At 39.6% G+C, this 20,167-nt stretch overlaps 2 protein-coding genes across 5 annotated transcripts; one reads left to right on the top strand and one right to left on the bottom strand.

Annotated features, from left to right (window-relative positions):
* Nucleotides 1-5,011: 5,011 nt before the first annotated feature.
* On the top strand, nucleotides 5,012-13,947 carry LOC6045435 (phospholipase B1, membrane-associated). 4 transcript variants are annotated; one of them, XM_038257533.1, is made up of 5 exons: nucleotides 5,012-5,130; nucleotides 8,451-9,007; nucleotides 9,074-9,202; nucleotides 13,095-13,256; nucleotides 13,314-13,947. In XM_038257533.1, the coding sequence occupies exons 2-5, from the start codon at nucleotides 8,460-8,462 to the stop codon at nucleotides 13,789-13,791; spliced, it is 1,317 nt and encodes a 438-aa protein (XP_038113461.1). In that variant the 5' UTR covers nucleotides 5,012-5,130; nucleotides 8,451-8,459; the 3' UTR covers nucleotides 13,792-13,947. The 4 variants fall into 4 exon arrangements, with proteins under 4 accessions (XP_038113461.1, XP_038113459.1, XP_038113458.1 ...); XM_038257531.1 differs by having other exon boundaries at nucleotides 5,012-5,152; XM_038257530.1 differs by lacking the exon at nucleotides 5,012-5,130 and adding an exon at nucleotides 5,482-5,622.
* On the bottom strand, nucleotides 13,863-19,828 carry LOC119767853 (DNA-directed RNA polymerase II subunit RPB1-like). The gene is made up of 2 exons (XM_038257534.1): nucleotides 19,648-19,828; nucleotides 13,863-14,931 (listed from the first exon to the last, which is right to left on the bottom strand). Exons 1-2 carry the CDS (start codon nucleotides 19,663-19,665, stop codon nucleotides 13,990-13,992), a joined length of 960 nt encoding a protein of 319 aa, XP_038113462.1. The 5' UTR covers nucleotides 19,666-19,828; the 3' UTR covers nucleotides 13,863-13,989.
* Between the last annotated feature and the right edge of the window lie 339 nt (nucleotides 19,829-20,167).

Genomic DNA, 20,167 nt, shown 5'->3' with positions numbered 1-20,167 from the left:
TTTTTTTTACCACACTGCTAAAGATAAAATAACAATATTTTTGATATTTTTATATCTGTGTTAATCCTCTTTTCGGCCATTAGATTTTTGGGCGTAGGGTGATGAGGCAATGTGTTCATTACTTATGCAGGAAGCACTTAGATCGTTTCATCCATTACTTTATCACGCGAAACTGTAGAAATCAAACTCATTGCTGATTGAAACCAACACCGAACAGCATGTCATCGTTTTTGATTTACCTGATTATTCCAACAGTTTTTGGATCATGCAAGGCTCTGATGTCAACCAGAAAGCTCTGCCCAAAGATCCCCACCACAGTTCTGCCGAGTAACGCAACCTGTGACACCAAAGTGAACATGTGGAACCTGGAAGCCCTCGCCCACATCCCGGGCGGGGGCCACTCGATCAACCCTTACCACAACCCATACGGACCGGACCAGAGCTGCAGCAGCTTTCAGTTTTACTGCCGCGATGATCTGCCTGAATTGTTGGGCGACCTTTACCTGGTTCCGAAGACGGTTCCCAACCTGGTGTGCAGTGCAATTGCGATCACGCACGTTGGTTCCAGCTGGCAGGCCCACATCGATCTGAACCCGTTCCGGGCGGAGTGCAACACGGTGGAAAAGTGGACCAATGTGGAGCTGTTTGTGTACGAGCAGAACGAGTACATTTTCGTGTACAGCTGTAAGGTGCACGAGAAGGATGCGAGCACGGAGTTTGGGGCTTGGATATTGGTCAACGTGAACAGTACTGTTGAGAGGAAGCGAGAAGTACTGAAAACTGGTCTGGAGCTGTTTGATCAGCTTCCTGGATTTAGAAGAGACTGGTGGGTGTATCCTAGAGATTCGGTAGAATGCTGGAAAGATGTGAATTGTTCTTACTTTTCCAATTGCTTTCCGGAAAATGATTTGCCTGAAAAAAGCTTGGAACTTAAAGCAAGCTCAGTCAATTTGAGATACTTTTCAATAATACCAGTTTTAGTTTTTATTATTGTAGTTGCAGTTGTAGCTTTTGTTAACTGTCAGAAAAAGTTAAGTCGATCGAGAGTTATGCCATTTAATGATTAAAATGATAATCTGGGTTTTGTGAACTATCAATAAAATTCCACACAAAAATTTTTGTTTGATTTTATGATTCGCACAGAAAGAAAGTTAGGAAAAAGTTGTGATTTTTAAGATTTTTAATTTCTTATTTGAATATTGAATAGTTGTATTGAATTGCGAATCGTTTTCATTTCCAAAAAAGTTGAGCAAAAAACCCCAAATATACCACGACCTTCAATTGTTCAAGCTGTAACTGTCCCAATCAGTGGGTGACACCCCCGTACACATTTCACTGCCAATCAATCGATAAAGCGATCATTTACACAATGGAATGTCTGCAGCTCCCCATTCTTTGGGCGGGTTAGGACGTGATTTGCTTTCGGCATAACTGTAATGAGATTTCAAGTAAGCGTTACGCAACAAAAGTGCAGTCAAATCATAAAACCCGCCAGAAGGTGAGAACTCGCACCTGCTTGCAGTCATTGTGTAGGGTGGTAGCGGGTCGTAAAATTGATTCCTCAATTTCGATTCAAGCTGATTGATTATTTATGAGCTGGGCAATGAAACCGTCACCAGCTAATGTGTAATCCTTTTAAGTCTATGGGGTTTAGTGCAGCTGATTTGAGTGCAGGATCTTTTTTTTTGGTTGGTCAATGAGTAGCACGTGCACTTTGTGGGTTGAACCCGATTTGGTCACCAATTATCCATTTGAGGTTAGGGGGGCAGTTATCTAGCGCATATTTGATCATGCGATCAAGGAAGACTTTATCAAGTTGATGTTCCGTACATTGACACGCAGCGGGTTTCATGGTTATAACCCTACGAAGTTTTGCTTGGCTGAGAATCAGATAATCTCATTTGATTGACGAATTGCCCATTGGTTGTTGTCTTCCTTGTCCTCAAAAATCTGTTCATCTCTTGAAATTTTTTGGAAGGTCTTTCGACTATTTAACCAAAAAATGCGTTGTATGACGGATCCGTAAATAGCTTGTATAGAGTGAGATGTTTGTTAGGATGTTACGATTTTACCTCTAGCGCCACCAGGTTAAACCTTCGTAGCGGTAGCGCGGTAGCCCGTAGAACAGTGGCTCAGATTAAAACGAGTTAGTTTTCACATTACACTCAAACCCCGTTGGATTGACACCAACTGTTGTCAAACAAACGGGGTCACTTTTTAGTTTGACACCCTTCTTACACGGAGTTCACACACACTACTAAACGTTTGTTTCGATAGTGTGCGTGAGCGCCGTGTAAAAAGTGACAGTTCGTCACTTTTTAGTTTGACTTTGACCAACCAACGGGGTACAAACTAAAAAAGTGTCAAACGAAAAAGTGACCAACCACCGGGGGTTGAGTGTACTGCCGTATGAAGGGCCAAAAGGGAGTGGTTGGAAGCGTACAGCAAGTCACTTACAGTTTCCATCAGGGATTAGAATCTCCTTCCGACAAGTTAATTCCAAAAACACGCTGTAGAGGGCTTAAAAGGGCGCAAGTCAACATAATAAGCAAAACATTCAATATTACGCCCTTTTCAAATGTTAGTCTTGATTTAAAATTTTTGAAAATATTGTTTTCGAAAAGATCGGAAAATTTCATGAATGTTTCATCTTTAACATTGTAAATCGGATCATTAGTTGCTGAGATATCGTCGTTAGAAAATGGTGGGTTTTTTGGGTGAGACTTATTTTTTTTTTTCTTCATAAAATTATTTTTATTAGGTCCTTTTCGGTACTGGGACCTGGTTAGGACCGAGTCGGCTTTTGTAATTACATTTGACTTAATAATTACAGAGGATCTTGTGTGTAAATGTTAGTGGAAGGGGAGCCGATGGGTGAGACTTACATAACATCAATTTTCCTGTTTTCAAATCATTGCATGGCAATATCTCTGCAACTAAGGGTCGTATCAACAAAGTTCAAAAAAACAAAATATAGATAATTTTCTCAGCTTTTCAAAAATGTTTTTTTCAAAGGTGGGCAAACACGTGCACTAATTGAAAAAAAGTGAAAAACTGCTACTGCAAATCAAAATTTCACTAGAATACTTTTTGATTGCAATTTGGCTTACATCGAAAAATGAAGTTGAAAAATTTTTGTGACCAATATTTCGATTTTTTTAAAAAATCAAAATGGATTCAAAAGTTCATAACTCGGTCAAAGATTTTTTGCACAACCTGGAAATTTCTGAAAAGTTGGCATTTTATGTCCTCTAAAACATATAGAAAAAAAACACAAAAAACAGTGTTTTTGCAAATCAAGTTTTAGTGACAAAAAGTTAAATTAAAAATCACCAATTTTTTTTTACAGCGTATCATTTTTTTCAGTGCAGTCCTTATCTATACTTACAACTTTGCCGAAGACACCAAATCGATCAAAAAATTCCTTCAAAGGATACAGATTTTTGGAAAACTGTTTTCCGTTTGTGGAGCAGGGGGTCATTTTTTTCTGGGCACCCTAATGTACATGCATCCATGTAACCACATTCAGTGTTCCGCTATTAAAAAACTGAGTAACAATTTTGGTCACGAAGCGGAATTTGAAAGCTGGGTAACATTTAAACATTCTTATTTCTATAACGGACGTCAAGGATTGCTACAAAACAGACTTGGGTGATTAAAAATAATGAAAATGTTATAAATCCATGATAGTCACATTTTTTTTTATTCTACTGACAAATTTGCGTATCTAGACCATGTTTGAGCCAAGTTAGTCGAATTCTAAATATGTACAAGAAGTACATCGCGTACTATGCATTGTTCCATCAACTCCCGTCAGGTACTGGCCACACCAAGTCAAGTTTTGAAATAGTTGAGGATGATTCTTTTAAATTAGTTTGACAACTAACCCAATTTTTGGCAAACTTGTTTCGTCCTAGCGGAAATGCGTACTCTTATAAAATTGATCGCATGTTAGGATAGTGATACACGGACATGTAAACGAGAACGTCCTAGAATTTGCGTGATTATACTTCGTTTGTGGGAAATGGAGCTTGTACTGTTCTTCTGCTTTGCGTAGAGATTAGTTTTTGCTGTGATGTGGTCAAGAATGTCGTCGAGGAAATCTGGTCTGAAACTAGGCATGAAACCAGAGGAACAGCGTTTGCGGGTGCTTAAGGAATAGAGTAAATCTACTGAAGGTAAAACGTTACAAAATAACCTTCGAAATAGCTAATAGATGGGGGATAGTCAGAGGAAGGGAGACGTTTCTTATTCTAGTATTAAAGCTTAAGGGGACATCCGTTGCAGCAGAGGGTTGACTGAGGTGGCACACCCCATCCTGAACTTCGGTATCACTCGCAGAAGCCAATCGTCGGTCAGCTCGATCTTCGCCATCCTGTGGACGTCGTCGGTCGGTTGGAAAGGATCTAGGTTGAGCAACGCAAAATAACACATTTTCGCTTTTCTCGTCATAATTGAAAATCTAGACCCACAATACTCACAACAGGAGTTTGCAGTGTTGAGAATGAATGATTAAAAAGAACAATCATTTGATAATTCCTAAAAGTTGTTTGAAGCTACACCAGTACATTATATCAAATGTTGCACTTTTATGAGGTGTTAGTATTAAGTTTTTTTTCCTATATCTGAGGGGAAACCCCATGAACCCATAGTCATATTATAAAGTTAGAATCACGATACAATTCTAGATAGTGTTACATAACAGATCAAACCGATAACACCTAATCTCAAATAGATCGATCTGGAAACAACATAGTGTTCACACAAATGAGTTGAATCTCACAATCGTTGCAGAGCTCTCCACGCAGAGGCAGCTCTCTAATCACTTTTAATTGTGGGAAATGAATATTTATGCAGCGAGCTCTCTCGATCGAGGCAGGGGTCACAACAAGTGCAGTTGCAGTAGGGCATTTCTGCGGTTTATCTAGTTAGATATCGCCGTCTAACCTTAGTGCTGTCTTGTTTGGTGGAGTAATAACTATCGATTTCTTTGTTCATAGATCAGAGCTTTGAGATTGAGTTGGAGCAGGAGAAAACGGGTTGAAAAGTAAAGCAAACTTGATGGTTTGCCTGTTCTAACGGTTCGGATCCGTGCTAAACGGAGCTTCTCTGTTTGCCCCAGAACGACAGGTGTGTAGCGGAGTTGCTAGTCGTAGGTACCAACCAATAGATTTATGCAGTTTGTACTACGTACTCTCTTGACGCAAGTTGAATTTCGAAGTTGCAAGTGTTGGTATGACGTGTGACAATTTTTGCGGCATAATTCTTATAGGTTTGGGTTTTGTTAAGTTTATAGCATAAAAATCTCTACAAATCCCCATACGCCAAGATGGCACACCATCGACTCTGCGTTGTCGCCTCATTGGCCAGCACGTGAGTCGCAACGGTTGGTTCGCGGGTTTGGAGCGCGCGCGAATCGGTGAATTGAATTTTAATATTTAATTGCAGCGTGGTCGCATTACGGCCAGTTATTATTTACACTCGATTACGGCCGGTCGCGTGCGTGCGTGTTCTGCAAAGCGGGGGGTTGGTTCTACAAAGTGCAATATCGGTCGTCCAAAAGTTCTGGCCTCCGTATTGATGTTCCAGGAGTGACACTCACACGTGGTGTCTAGTTAGGAGGTGAGGGTTGTTGAAATTGAAAGCAAACAATCACGAGCCGGTAGAGTGCAATTTTGTAAAGTGTCCCCGCGAGGGATATTGATGTCGTGTCGTGGCGTGCGTGTGTGTGTTCTAGAACATCCGGAGTGCCGGATGGCAGGATTGACTGCAGAGAGCAAATCGCGACTGATTAATCGCAATCCTATCAATTATTTAATTTCCGAGTGATTATCGGCGTTTCCTGGGCATTAATTAAATTAGTGTTGCTGTTTGTCATAGGCAGATTTGTGTGAAGTTAGTGATGGAGTCACGCTATCGGATCGATAAAGTGTGCTTAGTCAGGATAGTTTGTAGACTGTATAATGAAACTTATGTGATAAAATGTTCTGCCGGAATACCGACGCTGATGACAAGTTAATGATTTAAAATATCAGTGCATAACCGAAGTCAAAAGAGTGAAGCAATGTTTTGAAGAGATTTTGAAGACAGAATAAGGGGCAAAAGTGGAAGTGTTTTCCATGAGTTCCCAGTACATTTGCTGGAGACGCATGGTGCTTGAAGCATTATGGGCATTTAAGGCTGGTACAAATTTTATTAAAAAAAATTTCAGTTTAAAAATAAACAGAATTTTAACGGAAATTCAAGTGCGATCAGCTGAAATCAATTTAAAATGCATTCAAATCTTACATTTTTCGAAAACTAATGATTGCAAATCAATTGAACTAGTATAAAATGAATTTTAAAACACTTTTTGCATTCAAATGTTGTGGCTTGTTATTTAAAATTTTTATATTTTTTTTAATACATGTATTTCAAGAATTTGCCGGCTGTTGATGATTTGGAAATTTATTTTCAAAGGAACTTTGACTCAAAATTGCTGCCATATTGCAAAATTGCCCAATTTGATAATGTACTCAGAGTCCTGAAAAAAAATTTAAAGTTTTAAAATCTTTAATATTTTTTGTTACTCATCTGTTCAAAAAATTATGTCATTGCATGGAGATTGGAGACTCCTTATAACAATTTATCACGCAAATCGAAGAGGAGTCGGTGCAACTTTTTACAGTTTCGTGTGAGTTTGCAGAAAATTACCCCTCACTGTTGTGTTTCCTTTTAGTTTTTTTTGTGCAGATTTTTTAAAATATCATTGTTGAAAAATGAGAAAATTGTGCTTTTTTTTGAAAGACCAATATCTGCTAATTATTTTCCAATTGTAATGATGTTTAATTTATTAAAAATAATAAGGCCATTTAAACTATATTTCAAATTTTATGTAGCCGCTCGAAAAAATATATTTTCCAAAAATTTTAAATTGAAATAATAACAGAAGTTTATTGAACTGAAACGATTTGAAGTGAACTTTCCTGCGTTTATAATCATATTTAGCATGTTTGGACGTCTTAAAAAATATACTGAATTTGTTAGAAATACCAATGTACAATCCGCAACAAGGTTTTTTACCGCGAGAAAAAATCCTGTCAATTAATAAACATTTTGAAAACTAACGATTGCAAAACTACTGTACTAATGTAAAATACATTTTAAAACACTTTTTCGTCCAAGTATTGAAACCTTGGCGTATTATTTCAAATTTTTCATATATTTTTTCACTAACAATATTTGTAACGGCCTTACTATCGTCTAGTCTAATATTTCATAATTTTTGAGGACTGGATCACTAACGAGAATTTTAGTTTAAAAAAACGCTTTTTGAATGGAATTCTATGCCAAACATCCATGTGTTAAGTAAATTCATTAATCAAAACTTAAAAAAATATTCAAAAAAAAGTTACTTTTCAATGCTTGTTCTGAAAAGTTCAGCTTTTCAGCACCCATTTCAATGCAAATTTTCACCCATGAACGTTTCAGCACAGGTATTAAAAGGTATTAATTTTCTATTCTGTTATTTTTGGTTAAGAAAAGTAGGTCGTTCCGTCGCTCGAGAATGACAGGAAAAATGAGTAGTTCCACGACGGAATTGCAAATAGTAGTTTATGCAACAAGTTGCAAAAAGAGGATTTTTTCAGCACGAGTCATACATTTATCCAACGAGGTTCACCGAGTTGGATAAATACAGCTTGATTCTTAACGAAAGCAAAAAATGGATTTTATTAGACTTTTTCTATTTGTTCATATAAGTCTCCATGCAGTTTTGGTATCTGTCTATACGGGTTGTTCAAATGTTCTGAATATTTTTTTACAATCACTCAAATATTCTTAAATTTTAGGCTTGTTAGCAAATCACAGGTGGAACTTTGAAGCATTTTTTTCAAATCTCAAGGGATTAAAAAAAGCTTTCAACAGCCTTTCTACCAAATGCACCGAAACTGCATTCAATTCCGTGTGCATCGTTTCAAAACCAAACGCTCCAAGAAAAATAATGCACCTCGAACCACTTTATCCCTTCGTGAGTTCACATGCCCCCTACACCGGTACGGCCGGATAATGCCTGGCCCGCAGTTGGCTTCCCAGTCACGTCCGGAGCATTCTCCCAAATTTGCACTAAATAATTCGCGCACCTGAGCGCCATAAACCGTCCGACGACGCCGGCTCACGTGCGCACGTGGCACGCCGCCACCGCGGCCTGAAAAGATTGAATTTAGCATTCGTCCGCGGTCGCTGGGTTAAACCTTGCTGCTGGGGGCTGGATATTGAAAACGTATCTGGGTTGAAGAGTGAAATAAAAAAAAAACTTTGGAACATTTCAATTTGTGCAATTGTGCAAAAGCGCCGTTTTTTGAATTTCTTTTTTGAATTTCTCGATTTAAATTTGGCAATTCATTTGTCATAAAATTTTTGACAGTTGCTTGAAATTTCAGATACAAAATGACACGCTTTCCCGTTTTCAGATATTCAAAATGGCACATTTTAGCACGAGGCGGCTTCTTTTGTCCCTGCTGGCCCTGGAGGTCACGCTGCTGCAAACTGGGCTGGCCCAGAACCGAATCAACCGACAGAGAGGAAATATTTTGAAAAATTTAACCCTCACGCACGAGTACGAAAATCACATTGTAACGAGCCAGCTGGACGCGTCGATGCCGATCCGGATGTTCTACCGGGGCTTCCGGGAGGTGTACAACCGGCTGTTGGGACCAACCGGGGACCGCATTCGGGGGGCCTTTCTGCAGCCTCACGTAATGCCAAATGTACCATTTCCGTGCGAAACCGAGGGCTATCGAAGCGAGCGCGTTCCAACCAGCGTGCACCAACTCCGGCCCGGGGACATCGATATTATCTCGGCCGTGGGGGATTCGCTGACCAGCGCAACGGCCGCAAACTCCGTAGCCCTGTGGGAGCTGCTAATCGAAAACCGAGGGCTGGCCTGGTGCATCGGCGGACAGGGCACGTGGAGGACGCACCTTACGCTGCCCAACATCCTGAAGGAGTTCAATCCGAAACTGTTTGGGTGAGTTTGGACAGTCCCCAATAAATTACGCTATCTCGTTATCAACACCTTAATATTAACCTGCAGATACTCTTTGTTCGACTCGTACAATGTGCACCACTCGGCGCAGTTCAATGTGGCGGAGAATATTGCCACCACGACCGATATGCCGTACAACGCGGCCAAGTTGGTGGCCCGGATGAAGCTCGATCCCAGGTGGGTACAGTGTGTGGTTTGGTGCGTAGAGTGTTGCATACTTTAGGGGGTAAAGAAAAGGTAACGGTTGATTCATTCGCAGAGGGGTGGAGAATCCTTTACTAACATTTCATTGGTTCTTCTTTTATAACCACTAAAGCCAATAATTGATCTACAAAAAAATAAAGTTTACAAAACTGGGGAAAGCTGACCACAATTACTTTTCATAATGTCACATTATTTGCTGTTCTCTGCTCTCAGAACATTTTAGAAACCAAGTTGAAAATTTCGAATTAGTCGTTGAAAAAAATCCACGTCAAACAGATTGATTTTTAACTGTTTTCGTCATTTTACCGCGTCGAAAAACCCAGTTTTTATGTTCCAAAAATCTAATCTCCGAATCGTGTTAATAGATATACTCAATTTTTGGATATGTTATGTAAAATAGTACAAGGAATCAGGGAAAAATATTTTCAGTTAAGAGCTTTCTGGCCCCTAGACCTACAAATTAGCAAATGACATTTTCAAATATCCTGCTAGTTTTTTTTCGAACCTCAACGTATTTTTCCTTAAAAGCCAAACTAATAACCTTTCTTTTGAAACGTGGCGCTCTAAAATTGGTTCAGCCGTTCCGAAGATAACATTTTAAAGAGAAAATGTGCTTTTTGCGAATATCGACGAAAAAATGCATTTTTGAGCCACCCTATTTCGTATATTAGCACCCTTATCGCTAAACAAAAAAAAAAAAAAAACGTGCCTTATTATTTTGGCCAAGTAACTATCATGCCAAATTTGTGCCAAATCGGAGCATGTTTGACGTGGAATCCCTGTATATTTTTTTAATGCTTGTGACTTTTCATGAGCAAACTAAAAATCAATTAAACTTCGTTTTGTTGTTTTAAAAGAATTATATAAATTATTAGGGGAGAGTGGGGAGACTTGATCCCCGGGGACACTTGATCCCAAGCCTGTATCTCGTCAGCATGTGGGTAAAACTATTAGCTTTGTTCTAGAAAGTTGTGCGAAATTAACTAAAACTCCTTGTAGAAAACAAAACAAAAAATTATAAAATGTTTAGATTGAGTTACACACATTTTTCTAAAACGAGCTGCAAAAAACGTCCAAGAGATCTTTTTTTCTTTGTTTTGATATCTATAGAAAACACTCAAAAATTATTCAAAAAAATATGTTTTATACATGAATTGTTTGATAAACTTATCAACTCCAAAACCCTTACGCATTTGATGTTAAATTTATCGTCATACTATTTTTACAATCAATTGTTTAAAAAAGTGCATTTAGGGAGACTTGATTCCTGCATTTTTACAATCACTGGAATCAGCCTCAAGATTAATTAATTGGGCTGGGTTTTCGTACATAGTTTCCTTTAGTATAGTTGTACATAAATTACTGCAGTTTGAACTTTTTTTCAAAAGTTTTGTAAACAAAAATTTCCAGCTTCTGTAAACATGCTTAATTTTGGTCTAAAAAATAATATTTTAAGTTTTTAAATATTTTACATACTAAACTTTTATATTTTGAACACAAACGTACAGGTTTTATGTGAAATTGCTGTAACTTATAGAAAATTAAAAGTTTGGATGAATAAGAAACATTTTGCTTAAGATTTCTGCAAAATGTTGAAAGGGGGATCAAGTTACCCCTAGCATTTTTAAAATGCCGGTTTAAAATATTTTTTTAAAACGCTTGGCATGATTCGAATAGTTCATCTGATGAAATACCCTTATTAGCCAAACATAGATGAATGTTTAAGCTTTCAATTCATGCAAAAAGTTTATAGTTTTGTGAGAAATTAACAGAGTTATGTGCGATACAAAAAAAGGGGATCAAGTCTCCCCACTCTCCCCTACTAGAATGAAGGAAATAGAAATGCAAATACTCTCCAATTTTCGATGAACAAGCCTCCAAGAATTGCGTTTCTTAGCAGAAATGCCAATTTCTTTTCAATTCAATTCAATTCGGGTTTATTTGTGAATAATCAAGTTACAATGAGTTCATTTAGGTACATAACAGAGTTTTGGAGTTCCTTACAGCTGTGTGTTACACCGTAGTTCAATCGAAGGCATTATGACTTATAACTATTGAATAGACAAGAGTAAGAAAAAGTTTTCAAAAAACTTACAGAAAGTGCAATGAGAAAAGGATAGATAAAGAGAAAGCTTAACACTAGATCACAGAAAATTTCAATCAATTATAGATGTACTTGATCATCAGCTCCCCAAGGGCCAGGAATTGTTCCGCCTTATTCCGGCAGCTCCGAAACCGCGTCAACATCTCCCCCGCGACAGCAAAGAACTCCGGCAGGGTGAAGAGATCTTCCCCGGTGACTTCTTGCTGGGCCGCATTGCCGCTACCGGCAGCAATCATGCTGGCGAACGAACGATCCCAACCAAGAGGGAACGCTGAATTATCCGCTGGAACCATACGCTGTCCAGCTGCAGGAACGGCTGCGCTCGTATTCCGCTGAGAAGGGTGGGATGTTGCTGCTTTCTTCTTCCTCTTTTCCTGCTCCTCGAGGTAGGCCTCGCGCGACGCATCCGCGGTAATTGGGTACTAAAGCCCTATGTCAATTTTTATGTACAACGGTAAAAAACACGATCAAAAACCATTTCTGATCACTTTTTTTTATTTAAATGCAAAATAAAAAATTATGACAAGACAACATTTTTTCGATGGATCAACTATGGTCCCCTTGGAACGAGCTGTCAAGTAGGAACTTATCTGTCAAGAGGGACCGCGAGGTTAATTTTTGAAAATTGATTCTAAAATCCAATTTATGCGCGCCTTGGTTTGCTCTGCCTCTAGCTCTGCCTTGTCCCCCAAGCCCGCCTTGTACGGCAGTGCACACTTCTCCGAGAGGTGTGTTTCACCGCACTTCACGCAGCGGGGCGGGAAGTTGCAGTTCCGCGAGCCATGGCCGAACTTCTGGCAACGGTGGCATTGTGCTACAAATGCCAATTTCTTTGAATTATTTTTTTTTTGTAATATTTTAATTAGCTCAAATTACTCAAAGTACTTTCTCGTAGCACAAGAGACAAAGCCTTTTTGCATCATTATTCCATACAAATCTATATAAAATTTTGGCAGTTCTGCAGGATACCAATACAAAAAATAGTAATTGTTACCTTGAAAGCAATTTTGTTCTGATTGATTTAGTATCTTTGATAAATTTGTAGGTACATACTTTATAAAATGAAAAGGATAAATTTACTCGATCGTAAACAACTGTGACGACGACTGGGTAAATTTGCGGAATTTGATTTTATCTATTGATACGATTTGCTATACATTTTATTGACACTTACCTATTACTTATTGTTCGTCTAGTATTGCATCTTTTAAACCTTAAAATTGCTGTAACTTTTTAAAAAGCGAAAATGTTTGGTTTTAGAGCTTTAAAAGTGCCCAGAATATAACTTTTCTCTAAAACTTAACTCTAAGTTGCTCTTAATTTGGTCGTAAAAGGCGTAGATAGCTTGAAAAAATTTTGGAGTCTTCGACAAAGTTACTTTGATTGGCAAGCTCAACAACTTTCTAAAAGACAAAAATATTCCTGGAAATTTTGATTTTGAAAACACCCTAATTGTGAGCCTCCCTAATTCCTAATAAAACAAAAAAAATGCCCCTTTCCATTAGCAACAACTTTTGTGAAGACACTAAAGCTCCAGAACGGCACAATTTACACTTAATTTTGCGATTGCGATCTGGACGACTGGATCAACGTGATCCTTGACCTGCTGATGCAAGACCTTAGTTTCAGCGATGAAGGAATCTTTACCAAAAGTGTATTACATGAAATTTAAATCAAAATAGAGTGCGCCTAGATGTGTACATCAATTTAATAAATTTTGGAAGAAATCCTGATTTAACTATTTTTCTGTAACATTCGCAGAGTACAATGGAACAAACACTGGAAGCTGCTAACTTTCATGATTGGCGGTAACGATTTCTGCTCGGACGTTTGTTACCAAACAAACGCTACCGCGTGGATCAACCAAGCCCAGGAGAAGTCTCTGATCAAAACCTTAAAGTACCTGAGGCACAACATGCCACGGTGAGTTCTGAACCATATCGTTAGCCAAGCAAGTATTCAAAGCTCATCTAATTCCAGAACAATCGTCAACCTCGTCCCCTCACCCCTCATCAACCTGTCGTTCTCGATGGACAAAGCGCCCCAGCTTCCCTTTTCCTGCTACCTGTCCCGCCCGATCGAATGTTCCTGCCTGTTCGGGCCGAAATACTCCAACCGGCGGAACCTGTTCCGCCAACTGGAACGCAACTTTGTCAAGATCATGGAACGCGTCAGCTTCATGCCCGAGTTCCACAGCGATGACTTCACCGTGGTGTATCAACCCTTTTTCAAGGACGCCAGTGTGTTTTACCGGCGGGACGGCAAGTCCGACATGTCGGTCATGTCGATCGACTGTGTGCACTTGAGCCAGAAGGGGCACGCCGTGTCGGCGAACGGGCTGTGGAACAACATGCTGGAACCGACGGGGGGCAAGACGCTGGGATTTAGGGGGTTGTTTGAGCAGTTCAAGTGTCCAACGCCACAGAATCCGTACATTAGGACGTATTATAATAGTTGAAGGGGATGGGGATTTGGGGAGAAATGAAAGAGTTGGGCATTTTTTGTAATTTTTAATAACAACGTTTTTTTATGTTTTATTTTTTAACAATTGTTGATGAGCGTTTGATGAAGGATTTCGGAGAGGCGCATGAATAAATTATTTACACAAATCGTATGGAATGACTTAGAATCGCGTGTGATTCGATGACGGCCTTTTTCAGTGGTGGTGGTGGGGTGGTCCGTACACTGGTCGTGGGGCGGAGTAGACCGGGGCCGGAGCGTGGTAGACTGGTGCTGGGGGCCGGAAGGAACCGACCGAGTGGATGGATGGAGCAGGGGCTCCGTAAACTGGGGAAGGAGCACGATGGCTGGAGAAAGAGGGGACTCCGTATGACGAGGATGGAACGGAGAAGGAAGCGTGCGAGGAGTGCGAGTGAGACAGTGAAGGAGCCGAGAAGGAGTGAGACGAGATGGACGGTGCGGAGTAAGAGTGAGAAGGAGCAGAGTAGGAGTGAGATGGGGCAGAGTACGAATGAGACGGAGCAGAGTAAGAATGAGAAGGTGAGAAAGAGGAAATAGAAGGAGCAGAGTAAGACTGAGAAGGAGCAGAGTACGAGTGAGAAGGCGTGAACGATGAGAGGGAAGGAGCCGAGTAAGAGTGGGACGGAGCGGAATATGAGTGAGATGACGAAGAGTACGAAGGGGCACTTTGGGCCTTGTAGTACTGGGCGACCTGGGTTCCCTGGCGCACGTGGCCGAGCTCGATTCCAACCACGCGAGATGAATGTCCTCCGAACGAGGGCACACCGTAAACTGGAGAGGGAGCTGGCGGTCCGTACGAGTGAGACGGAGGTCCGTACGAGGACGATGGAACACCGTACGAGGTCGACGGTACCGAAATTCCATGCGAAGATGAGTGACCTCCGAACGATCCGGAGCCGGAGTTTTCATGCTCCAGCAGGACTTCCTTCACCTTGTGCAGCAGCTGCGGGTCCACATGGAGACCCTCGGAAGATTGGTGGCCAGGGCTGACGGAGATGTAGCCGCCGTTGTCACCGTGTCCACCTCCGTGTCCGCTGTGTCCACCGGAAGGGTATGAGTAGCCGCCGCTAACTGGGGGCTCGGCGATGGCAGCTCCCGCTGCCAGGATGACGAAGACCTGAAAGGTAAAAAGTATAATTTTAGTTGATTGAAGCAGAAGTTTATCCTACCCTTCGTAATCCCAATTCACCCCAGTTAAGTCAGAGTTATCAAAAAATTGTAGCTAATTGTAAGTATGGAGTTTTAAAATAAAACAACTGCAGACAAGAGATTAAAGTTGTCCACGACATCTCTCTGTGGTATCTTAATCCAATACGACAACTTTATTGCGAGGCTGGTTACATAAATAATCTTGCCTGCCACAATCGCATTGTTTCATCATCCCGATACCATCACAATAAAAAGCTAATCGATTGGTCATCTCGACTCATTACGGCATAATTGTTACCGTTAAATTGTTGATTTATCGCAGAAATTAAAACGAAAGGTCCCCTTTCACAAAGTAACACAAGTGATCAGCAAAGAAAAACTTGTTTCCACATTGCACAACACCTCTCTCTCTCTCGCGCTGTCCCAATACAATCTTTTCAAGAAACTCCACCCGCAATGTCCGCTCCAAAGTCCTCCGAAAGGTAGCCCTCGGCTGGGAACCGACCGCACACTCCTTACAAGAGCATTTCAGCCTGGGATAACACTTGCGCTTAATCCAAACAAAACTCAATTTCAACGGTCATCGTCGCCGCCGAACTTGGCGCGGTTGCATAACTTCGCGGCGATCGCTATCGCGGCCAGGGGCTTGGCTTCCTTTCACTCGGAACATATTATTTTTTTCTCATTCACGGAGATGGTCCTCGTGGCTGGAATGTGGCCAAAAATGCCCGTCGGTTTAAATGTTTCCCATTACGGGGCATCGTGATCTACAGGCAAAACGCATGCGGGTACACGCCGATTGAAAGCTCTTCAATGAGGTCCTCCCGCCGAGCTCGTTCATCATCGTCAAAGAAGACTGAGCGATTAGGCTCAGTGAGCTTTGGAGAATGCTCATGGATCATAGTAAGCGGCGAGGAAACAGACAGCAGACGGTTTTTTTTCTCACACGTGGGTAGTCGATTTGACATGGCATGCTGCGCGATGCTTTCAGCCTTTTTGAGTTCAGCCGGTTACCGTGACACATGCGCTATTGAGCTTTCAAAGCAAGCTGGTTTAGCTCAATGTGTCTTGTCACATCGCACACTTTTTTTTTGCTTCGTAGTAAATTTATATTAAATCGATATTTAAAGAACCTCAAGTAAAAGTTAATTTAGTTTTTCAATTCATAAATTTGAAAAAAAAAAAAACTAGATCTACTCAATTTTGAGTGACATTCACAAATCACGTAGATACTTTATTTTCAAATAAAATGTAACTGTGACTAGTGACCACAACGGCACCAACTTGAAACTCGTGCGAGTATGTTTGCATGCAAAGGTTTTTGGAGTAATGTTTCACGTGTTAGCGGAATGGCGTGTGTATGATATAAAACGCAGTAGGCCGCTTCCTGAGTATCTTTCCTCTCCAGCTCTTGTTTCAGTGTGGTAAATCAGTTTAGTGACTTCCTTCTGGTACAAACTTGAGAGTTTGTTGCATTTATCACAACATGCTTCGTGTCTCGCACTAAAGGTGAGAGGCGGGCTAGAGCTCTCATGTGAGACATTGTTGCGATTTTTATACTTTTATTTAAGATTTGAAGAGTCATCGCCCGAGCGAAACTTGATACAAGGCAAAGTTCAGCTCCTGTTGAAATTATTATGTTATTCTTTGGTCTTGTTTACTAATTATGCAATTATTATTTCCATTCATTCCTACAATTTGACATAAATGGTTATCTCAGAAGAAGAAACTCGTTTATCCGAATTCCTTGGAAAAAAATCACTTCAGATAATTGAATCACGATTTTTTTTCGTTGCCTTATTTTTAATCGCCGAGCTTAAGTACGAACTCTTGAGTGATTTACACATTCATTCAACCATTCAAATTTGATTAAAATAGGGTCACTAAACTCAAATTTGATGTTAAAAATAAGAAAATAAAGAATTACAACAAAAATATTTTTTTTGTTCATGATTCGATGTCCAAGGTATACTATCGCCATTTTGGCCGCCATCTTGGATTTGAAATTTCTAAATCATTTTAGAGTAGTTCATGGGTCATACTTAAACTTCTCAATCAAAAAAAGACAGTGAATTTTTTTTTCGTGGTTCACTTATCGAAAGCCCTCGTGGCGCGGTGGTTAGCGGCTTCGGCTGCCGATCCCTAAGTTGCTATGGAGCGCGGGTTCGATTCCCGCCTTATCCTCCTGATCTTCTATCGGATGGGGAAGTAAAACGTCGGTCCATTTGCGTGAAAGAGGTTTTGGGTGACTCACCACACATAACCTTCGGACGCCTAGAAATGAGCAGAAACTTGCAACAGTAACCACAAAAGACCCGGGGGTCGTTAAAGTGGATTGCTTTGCTTTTTTATCCGAAGATTCGATTATCAAAAGTGAAATTTTTCCGAGGCCTCCAGATAATCGAGGTTGGACTGTAATATTTTAAGTAAGTGACCCAAATTTTGATCAAAATAATAATTTCGTGATTAGATTATCCCAAGAAATATTGGCGAGGATTTCGGATAATCGAGTACAGACTGTATTGTCAAGATGGCAAATGTTGAAACAAATGTTATCATTTTTTCCGAATGCCAATTTTTTTTAAATTTTTATCAATGTTTTGAAGTTACGACAAACGTTGGGTTTTACTGAGCACATTATATCAGTTTTTGACTCTTTGAAATGTATCAAATCAAAACGAAGAAGGGTTTTCAATTATAGAAAGTTTTGATTACCAAATATCTTTTTTAGTTTTTTTAACATCAATTCTTGCTCAGTGACATTAAATTGATCAAATTCGAGTGGTTTCATATTAAAGTTGAACAGTAAAATAAACAGCGATTTTTTTTTAATTACACAATTCACACAATTTTCAAGCCTTTCTTTTTATTTATAAATATTTTTTTTTTCAAATTTTATTTCAAATATTTCAAAATTTTGAAACAAACGTTGTGCTCAGCAAATAGGAAAATATCAATGAACTTAATGAACGGCCGGGTCCGGTGGTTTAGTGGTTAGCGTGGTAGCCTCCAAACCCCAGTATGGCCTGGGTTCAATCCCAGACGGACCCGGTGGCATTTTTCGAGACGAGATTTGCCTGACCACGCCTTCTATCGGATGGGGAAGTAAAACGTCGGTCCATTTGCGTAGAAGAGGTTTTGAGTGACTCACCACACATAACCTTCGGACGCCTAGAAATGAGAAGAAACTTGCAACAGAGCCCACAAAAGACCCGGGGGTCGTTAAAGTGGATTGCTTTGCAATGAACTTAATATATTCGATTCTTTTTTAAGTTCTATATGTTTTCCCGATCTGTTGTATCAAAATTCAAAGCCCAAACGTTTTTAAAACATTTACCCTCTACCATCAAACCCTGCCGCTAAAAAGTCGATCTAAAAATTCGTCCAATTGTCAAAAAAAAATGTTTTTAGATCAATTTTAAAATGTTCAGAGAGCATTGGAATGAAGAACTTTTGAATTTTAAGAAAGCTGGCTGAGATGAGTTCACTTAAGATTCATGTGACTTTGCCAATGTTTAAAAAAGTTTTTTTTTCTGTGGTCAACTTTGGTCGTGTTTTTAACTAACATTCCCTATTATTTACACAGAAAAAAAAATATGGTAATATTCATCAGGAAATGGTGACAGATTTTGTGGCGAAAAAAATGTGTAATATTACATCAGGAATTGGTGAATTTTCATCAGTTTCTGATGAATATTCATCAGGTTCACATTTTTACACATTTTTTGTTTAATATTACTCAAAAAATGAGTAATATTCAACCAACCAAATTTTCAAAATTCCAAAATTCATTTTTTTTGCTGTGTAGGTCAAAATAAAAATGCAGTAATTTTGGTAATTTTGGTTTTGACACACTGTCTTGAGAATTTAAAACTACTGGTTTAAGTTTATGTAAAAAATGGCAAAAACATTGGAAAATCGAGAAACTTACATTACATATGAAAAAAAATAGGCAAAAGACAAAAGATAATAGCTGGAGTTTGTAGAGTAGGCATAAAACTACAAGAAAGAAATACAAAAACTGAACAAAATAGGCGTTTATAAAAATATTAAAAACAAATGAAAAAAACAATACTAGAGAGAAGAACAAAACATTTCAAAATGATCTTTTCACCTCGAGAAAAAATAGAGATAAGTTGAAGTAGTTTTTACAAATACACAAATAAAAATTAAGCAATAACAACTCAGAGTGTTCTGATTTTCTAGGTTGTCGAGTGATTTAATTATTTTTTTTACTTATCACATTCGAACCAATTGATTCAAATCACTGATGCTTAGAAATTGTCGGATATCGATATCAATATCGATATCGAGTTGCACTCTTTATCCTCAAATGAGTCACTCCCACAATCCATACATCCGTGTGGCCAGGTGCAGTTCAGAGCGCTGAGTGGGACATTATCCATAAGAAGCCAGATCTGCAACTGCAATGACTGGTATCACTTTCACTATAGTTTCTGTTACGCAACCACACAACACACTATCGCCGGAAGGTAAAGTTCAATCGTTTTTTTTTTGTGCAGTTGCAGTTCGTAAATATCGGTTGAGTCCTGCCCACCCAATCACGATTATAATATTTCCCCAGGTGTGTCCACTTTGCAGTGTTCTTTTGCACTTGATCTTATTGCACTTTCAGTGTTCTGAGTGTCCTTTATGTAGCAAGATTTATAACTTTTTCACTTACCGCACTAAACTTAAACATTTTTATTCAAAGTTGCACTATTTTAGTTTTTCGTTATTCGCTATCACAGAGTTTACACTAGCCAACCGAGCACTGTCAGTTTTCGAAAAGACCGTTTTTGTTGTTCCTTTCCCCTGATGCCTTTACGTGCTCGAGATCTGCACGAAAACACTGCGACGAGATTAATAACGAAATTGCTTCCCCCGGCCAAGTCTTTTATATGTGTTTACCTTCTCTCGACGACGCACGGCGACGACGGTCTCAAGAGCAAGCATATACTTCTTCTTTCACTTCTTTTTCGCCCTCCCAGCCAGCTTCTTGTTTTTGGGAAGCTTATCTCGCTCAGCGAAAGCTCAAAGCTTTGGGCGCGAGAGCAATCCGTGATCGCCACCACCCTTCATTTTGGGGCGAGAGGAAAAGTTTCGGGTGTGGTGTGCGTGCGGATAAGAGGGAGAGACGAAGAGAGAAAACAGAGCAAAAAGGGGGTGACTTTTCTTGGAGGAGAGTTTTGATTGAGGACTTT

Source organism: Culex quinquefasciatus, chromosome 2 (genome assembly GCF_015732765.1).
Source record: "Culex quinquefasciatus strain JHB chromosome 2, VPISU_Cqui_1.0_pri_paternal, whole genome shotgun sequence".
Lineage (NCBI taxonomy): Eukaryota > Metazoa > Arthropoda > Insecta > Diptera > Culicidae > Culex > Culex quinquefasciatus.
The sequence above is the reverse complement of the archived record's forward strand: the minus strand, read 5'-3'. Positions and strand labels throughout refer to the sequence as shown.

Excerpts from the sequence above, each read along its gene's own strand:
- LOC6045435 (XM_038257533.1), top strand. The coding sequence starts at position 8,460 with ATGGCACATTTTAGCACGAGGCGGCTTCTTTTGTCCCTGCTGGCCCTG. Across the intron at positions 9,008-9,073 it reads TTCAATCCGAAACTGTTTGG|ATACTCTTTGTTCGACTCGT; the intron begins GTGAGTTTGGAC and ends ATTAACCTGCAG. Across the intron at positions 9,203-13,094 it reads CGGATGAAGCTCGATCCCAG|AGTACAATGGAACAAACACT; the intron begins GTGGGTACAGTG and ends TAACATTCGCAG.